This window comes from Lampetra fluviatilis, chromosome 26, assembly GCF_964198595.1.
Source record: "Lampetra fluviatilis chromosome 26, kcLamFluv1.1, whole genome shotgun sequence".
Taxonomy (NCBI): Eukaryota; Metazoa; Chordata; class Hyperoartia; order Petromyzontiformes; family Petromyzontidae; genus Lampetra; species Lampetra fluviatilis.
The window spans coordinates 10516895-10523596 of record NC_136300.1 but is presented as its reverse complement, the minus strand read 5'-3'; the positions used below and the strand labels follow the sequence as shown (position 1 = coordinate 10523596).

Below are 6702 nucleotides of genomic sequence, written 5' to 3'. Positions count from 1 at the left end.
ACCCCGGCCGGGTACGGGTAAGCCGGGTATCGGGTAGGGTACGGGTATCCGTTTTCGATCCTGGTGCGGCCGGGTACGGGTAAGGAATCAATCCCCGTTTGCGACCTCTGGTTTAGGATATCGTCCATAGTTTCGCCTACAGCGGTACACTCCACTGCTCCTGACACGGTCATCTGGCATGGCCACCTGAATGTGAGATTGTAGTTGTTGCTCTACGTCTACCATCAGCCGGACGGAAGAAGAAGTTGGGTTTACATGGCCATAATCGCACTACTCTGGCTCGTCTTTTAATGTATGTCTGTGTATCTATATGGGGAGCGGTAGTGTAGCGGTTAGCGCGTTGCGCTACGAACCCGGCGACCCGAGTTCGATTCCCCGCTCACGGCCAACACCGGTGACGATTATCTGAACCGGTCCTGGGCCTCCCCTCGGTCGAATCAGCCTTAAATGAGTACCTGATGTGGTGTGTAAACATCACCACGAGGGAGACAAAGGCGGTCGGGCGTGGTGCTGGCCACCCACCCTCTCGTGTACCGTGGTGGCCTTCATAGGTGCTCGCGAACAGCACTTGCCCCTACAGTCCGTTAAGGCTATATGGGGGATCTTTGTCTTATATGTACGTGTATCTCTGTGTATCCCTGTGTGTCTCTGGCTGTATCTCTGTGTATCTCTGGCTGTATTTCGATGAGTCTCAATGGGTTTAATATACGGTCCGTAGTTTGGGCTGCATGGCCACAAGCGCACTCCCTGTGGCTCAGGTCTTTAACTTCCCATTCATGAAGGTGATGTGCGCCTGTTGGTGATGTTCTTAATGCGGTTGATGGTTCCACCGGTATCTTCGAGGAGGAATGTCAAAGCCCACGAGGTGTGTGAAGATGTTTTGGCTCTCAAATGAGGAGGTGTTTATTGTGGACGTCCGCCTTTTTTTCCACTCTTTTCACCAAGCAGCGAGCGTTCCTCCGGATTTGCATTTCATCATCAAGTTCAGCTGTTTTTACTTGGACAAATAACAATGTAACGTCCTTCTGTCATACTACTGCCGGATGAAGGTCTTAGCATGCCATGTAGATCATGGGGAAGGTGGGGGGGGGGGGGGGTGTTATTGACCATACTTCACCACGCTGGCCAATGCCGATTTGTGGCAGTGTTTGGAGGGAGGGGAGGGAGGAGACGGGGGCAGGACCGGTCCAGACGCCTTGGTTGATCCGTACGGATGATGTGATGTGGATGTTACGCCCATGTGATGTAGTAAGGAGCTGGGTCGATTGTTACATCTCACCGGACCTCACGAGAGGTGATGGCGGATTCGAGGGGCCTTCATCCAGCAGTGGACTGACCATTCCTGCTGATAATCCCCTATTAAATTAAGCCGTGGGAATTATCGAGCCCCACATGTTATGCTTAAGTGCCCCCCCGCTCCACTTCCTCGTGGAGTTTTGAGCTCTCCGCTCGCTCCACTCTCCTCACCACTTACCCTGCACCACCCGGATGTGAAGTGAGCAAGGAGGAGATGGGGGAGGGTGTGAAGTCTTTAAAGAGAAGTGCCTCTGAGCTTTTGTTGTAATAATTCAATTATTGACTCGTTCGAGTGCGCGTGGTGCAGAGAGCGAATATAAGAATGGGATGTTATCTGTGTCGCCGTGTCTCTATGACTATATCCGCCATTGCCCCGTGTCTCTGTGACTCTTTGCGCCCATGTCCTCGTGTCTCTATGTCTCGTGTTTCCGTGTGCCCAGGACTCCACGTGCAAACCTCTCTGCGTCTCTGCCTCCACGTCTTACCCCCGTAATCATCTTTCCTCCCCCCCCTTCTCTCCTACTTGCTCCTCTTTCTTACCCTCCCTCCTATTGCTCCCCTCCTCCCCCCTAACCATTGCCTCCTCGCCCCACCTCAACCTTGCTCCCTCCTAGCCCTTGCTCGCTCCCCATCACTGCCCTCTTCCCTCGTCTGGACCCCTTCCATTCTGGCCCCCCCCCCTCTGCGCTATACCTAAGATCCACTCCTGCACCCCCCCCCCCCTTCCCTCGGCCCTGCCTTCACCTCGCTGCCCCTCAATTCCCTTGCCCCATTTTGCCCCGATAGGCCCCTGCATCACCCAGATGCGCTGCCGCTCCTCGGGGAAACTGGCCAGCGTCGCCCTCTCGACTCCGTTCACCGCGTCCCTGTGTCACCTTGCCCCCCGTCCCACCTTCATCTGCTTGCTCCCTCTCCTACCCCCTTGGGCCCCCTGACCCTCCGCCCCGACCCCCAGATGCGCTGCCGCTGCTCGTGGCAGCTGGCGCGCGCCGCCGTCTCGGCGCTGTTCGCCGCCTCTCTCCTCGTCTCCATCACGGCCGCGTACGCCGCGGGGTTCCGCCTCGCCTCCTCCGAGCGCTGCCACCTCTCGTTCGGCCTCTACGGCGCCGCGCTGATGCTGCACCTCGTGGCGCAGTCCGTGTGCGCCACGCTGGGGCACCGCGAGATGAGGCACCTCGCCCGGGTGCCGCCCGCGCAAAGGGGCAGCGTGGCCCTCTGCATAGCGGCCTTCCAGGTCAGGGTTCACGATCGCGGTCTGGGTCTTCACTTTGTTGTCCTTCAACCCGCACCTCCGATGAGCACAGTCGGCTAAGTACGATGCGAAAGAAGTTCAATATAATACATTGCCTCACACAGAGATCCATAGACTCACATAGAGATCCATAGACTCACACGGAGACACATAGACTCACACAGAGAGCCATAGACTCACACAGAGAGCCAAAGACTCACACAGAGAGCCAGAGACTCACACGGAGACCCATACATAGACTCGCACAGAGAGCCATAGACTCACACGGAGACCCATAGACTCACACAGAGACCCAGACACGCACAGATATCCATAGACTCGCACAGAGACCCATAGACTCACACAGAGAGCCATAGACTCACACAGAGGGCCAAAGACTCACACAGAGACCCATACATAGACTCACACAGAGAACCATAGATGCATCTGCATGCGCCTCGCTATCATCGCTCACTTCCTTCTGGCCACGGGTTGATGTCTGTCGAGCAGCTGGAACGCTGCTCGGACTTTGCTTGGAGTAGGAATTATTGGCGTAAGGCACTACCACTAGAGTAAAAGGTACGTCTCTTCATAAACATATTTTGCCGTACCACACGTTGCGCGTAATTCTATAAAGAGGTTTATAACAAAATTAGGCGAGATGAATGTGGCTGGGTGCCCGAATGATTCGCGGAACAGCGTTCCAGAGTGTTCAGGCTGATATTGAGCCGGGCTCACAATCGCCTGAGTTATCAGGATCAGAATCTTTAGTTAGACTGAAGGATAGCCAATGCATATAAATACAAAAACAAAGATCCCCCGTATAGCCTTCACAGACTCTTGGGGCAAGTGCTGTTAGCGAGCTCCCATGAAGGCCGGCACGGCACATGAGCGGGTGGGTGGCCAGCACCACGCCCGACCGCCTTTGTTTCCCCCGTGGCGATATTCACACACCGCACCAAGTACTCATTTGAGGCTGAGTCGACCTAGGGTAGGCCCAGGACCGGTTCAGATATTTTTCACTGGTGTTGGCCGTGAGTAGCAATCGAACTCGGGCGGCCTGGTTCGTAGCACAGCGCACTTACCGCTACACTACCACTCCCCATAGTATATATGTATGCAGTGTACACACACACACATCATACATTATGATAATTGGTTTTTTACACTTTTATCTGGCAACAAAACTGACACATTTTTAACAAGGAGTCATGTTTGCATTGGCCACAATACCTGCAGTCGGAAAGCAAACAAAAAATATAACTCTGATAATGTATGCACTATCCTTGAAATTGATTGGTCCACACCCGAGACAGCTTTCCTTAGACTTAGAGCCTCGTCTCACATGGTGTTGGACCAGATGACGCCAAAAGGCGCACAACTCAAAGACTGCAAGTATTGTGGTCAATGCAAACATGACTCCTTGTTAAAAAGGTGTCAGTTTTGTTGCCAGATAATACTCATACTCTGATGGTGCATTGTCCTTGAGTTGTTGTGAGATGGTTAGTACGGCTGCTGCTACTCTACATTTCCACGTGAAGATACGCAACTTTGTTGGGCTATCATTTGTGATAGCCAGGTCGCATCTGAAAAAAGGGCTCTATAGCTCAGTGGGCCTTACCTGTGAAAAAAAAAGTAAAAAAACATATAGTTTATAGTTACAAAAAATTTCGATTATTGAATGCGAATCCGTCCCGTGGCGTCGTCGCCGCTGCCGCCGCAGGAGGACCCCTGCTACCTGCGGGAGTGTCTTCTGTCGGCGCGCCGCATCGCCTACCCGGACCTGCGCGTGCTCATGGTGGTGGACGGAAGCGCCGACGAGGACCAGTACATGGGGGACATCTTCGGCGAGGTGATGGGGGGCCCCGCCGACTCACGGTGCCGCTGGGAGGGGAATTTCCACTCGGGGGCCCAGGACTCGGATGGCGAGTCCCGGGTGCGCGACGCCGTAAGGGCGCACCGCTACGCGTGCGTCATGCAGCGATGGGGAGGCAAGAGGGAGGCCATGTACACGGCCTTCCGCGTGCTCGCAGAGTCCGTGGACTACATACAGGTGAGTTCCCGCGGGGAGATGGTACGGGGTAAAGGAAGGGATGGAGCAGGGGTCGGGGCACGGGGTGGTGAGGGGGGCACGTGGAGGGAGAGAGGGTGCAGCAGACGGGGAGAGCGAAGGATGAAGAGTAGCACGGGAAGGGATCACAGGGAGGAGAGAGGGTGAAGATTCAGGCGGTACCGATAAGGCAGAATGGCAGGGGTGGGATAGGCGGAGCGGGGTGGATCGGATGTGGGGAGAATGCGAGGGGCTTGAGAGGTCGTGAAAAGGGAGATGCAGGGGGTCATTGGATCACAGGGAGGAGTGTGCGTGAATAAATAGCTTCATAACTCATCGGATTCCTTGGGTCTCAATAAAAATTCTGATTCTGAAACACGGGGGAATCGCGGGGAGGGGTTTGATGTCGCAAAGGGAGGAGGAGGCGAAGGGAGAGTGCGGAGGGAGTCGGACAACGCGCCCGCCCCCGCCCAGGTGAGCAGCGTCACGTGTGCACGCGCGTCTCAGGTGTGCGACTCGGACACCGTGCTGGACCCCGCGTGCACCCACGAGCTCGCGAGGGTGCTGGAGGCGGACCCCTGCGTCGGCGGGGTCGGCGGGGACGTGCAGGTGAGAGAGGGAAGGAGACGTGCAGGTGAGGGTGGGGAGGGGACGTGCAGGTGAACGGTGGGGAGGTGAAGGGGGGGGGGGGGTGAAGTGCGAGGGGGGTGGGGGAGGAGTGGAATTGTGGGTGACGCTGCCGTGAAAAACACTGACGACGCCAGAGTTGGTGTTGTGACCGTGGGGCATGGTAATGGGCGTGATATCTGCTAGCAAGGAAGGATGGGATTAGGGTTCGGGATAAAGATCGGGTTATGATTCGTGTGGGTGAACAATTATTTCTCAGAAGAGTGGTGCGTTGTTACACTACAGTCCCATCTTCGTAAATTATTCCGCACATTTGCTGCACATGGGTACCAGCGATGGTCCAAGGGTCATTTGATCGCCCGTCTGTAGCCGCCCATCTCCAAGTCCCTCCGTCTGCCTGCTTGTTTACCTGTCTGCCTGCTTGTTTACCTGTCTGCCTGTATGTCCGCCTCTTCGTCTGCCCGTCTGCTTGTTTATCCATCTGTCTACCTCCCTCCATCCCTCCATGCCCGACCGCTCGCCCGTCTATCCATCCGCGCGCCCCCCCCCCCCCGGCTCCCAGATCCTCAACCGGTACGCGTCGCTGCTTGCCTTCCTGAGCAGCGTGCGCTACTGGGTGGCCTTCAACGTGGAGCGCGCCTGCCAGTCCTACTTCGGCTGCGTGCAGTGCATCAGCGGCCCCCTGGGCCTCTACCGCAGCTCGCTCGTTCGTGAGATCCTCGAGGCCTGGTACGGGCAGCGCTTCCTCGGCTCGCCATGCAGCTTCGGCGACGACCGCCACCTCACGAACTGCGTGCTCGGCCTGGGCTTCTCCACCAAGTACACGGCGCGCGCGCGCTGCCTGACCGAGACCCCCGCGGGCTACCTGCGCTGGCTCAACCAGCAGACACGCTGGAGCAAGTCCTACTTCAGGGAGTGGCTCTACAGCGCCACGTGCTTCCACAAGCACCACCTGTGGATGACCTACGAGGCGGTCGTCACGGGCTTCTTCCCCTTCTTCCTGGCCGCCACGGTGGTGCAGCTCTTCTACCGCGGCAGCGCGTGGGCCATCCTGACCTTCCTGCTCATCGTGCAGGTGGTGGCGCTGCTCAAGGCCGGCGTCGCGTGCGCCCTGCGCGGCCGCGTCGTCATGATCTTCATGTCGCTCTACTCGCTCCTCTACATGAGCAGCCTCCTGCCGGTCAAGATCTGCGCCTTGGCCACCGTCAGCAGCGCCGGTTGGGGCACCTCGGGCAGGCGGACGATGGTCACCAACCTCGCTGGGCTCGTGCCCGTGCTCGTCTGGGCCGCCGTGCTGGCCGGCGGCGTGGTTCGCACGGTAAACAAGGAGACGGCCTCGCCTCCGGCCCCGTCGGAGCGGTCTTTGGTGTGGGCCGGCGCGGCGCTGTACGCGAGCTTCTGGGTCGTGCTCATGGCCCTGTACCTGGGGCTCGTGGCCAGGTGGTGCTGTCGAGGGAGATGGAGGCAGCACCTGTACGAGGTGCAACCGGACGTTTGA

General features: G+C 57.3%; 1 protein-coding gene across 1 annotated transcript; it reads left to right on the top strand.

The window, feature by feature from the left end:
* The first annotated feature begins 2213 nt into the window (after window positions 1-2213).
* On the top strand, window positions 2214-6702 carry LOC144942205 (hyaluronan synthase 3-like). Its single transcript, XM_078868962.1, has 4 exons — window positions 2214-2530; window positions 4251-4580; window positions 5085-5186; window positions 5767-6702. Exons 1-4 carry the CDS (start codon window positions 2252-2254, stop codon window positions 6700-6702), a joined length of 1647 nt encoding a protein of 548 aa, XP_078725088.1. The 5' UTR covers window positions 2214-2251.

Excerpts from the sequence above, each read along its gene's own strand:
- LOC144942205 (XM_078868962.1), top strand. The coding sequence starts at position 2,252 with ATGCGCTGCCGCTGCTCGTGGCAGCTGGCGCGCGCCGCCGTCTCGGCG. Across the intron at positions 2,531-4,250 it reads TCTGCATAGCGGCCTTCCAG|GAGGACCCCTGCTACCTGCG; the intron begins GTCAGGGTTCAC and ends CTGCCGCCGCAG. Across the intron at positions 4,581-5,084 it reads AGTCCGTGGACTACATACAG|GTGTGCGACTCGGACACCGT; the intron begins GTGAGTTCCCGC and ends CGCGCGTCTCAG.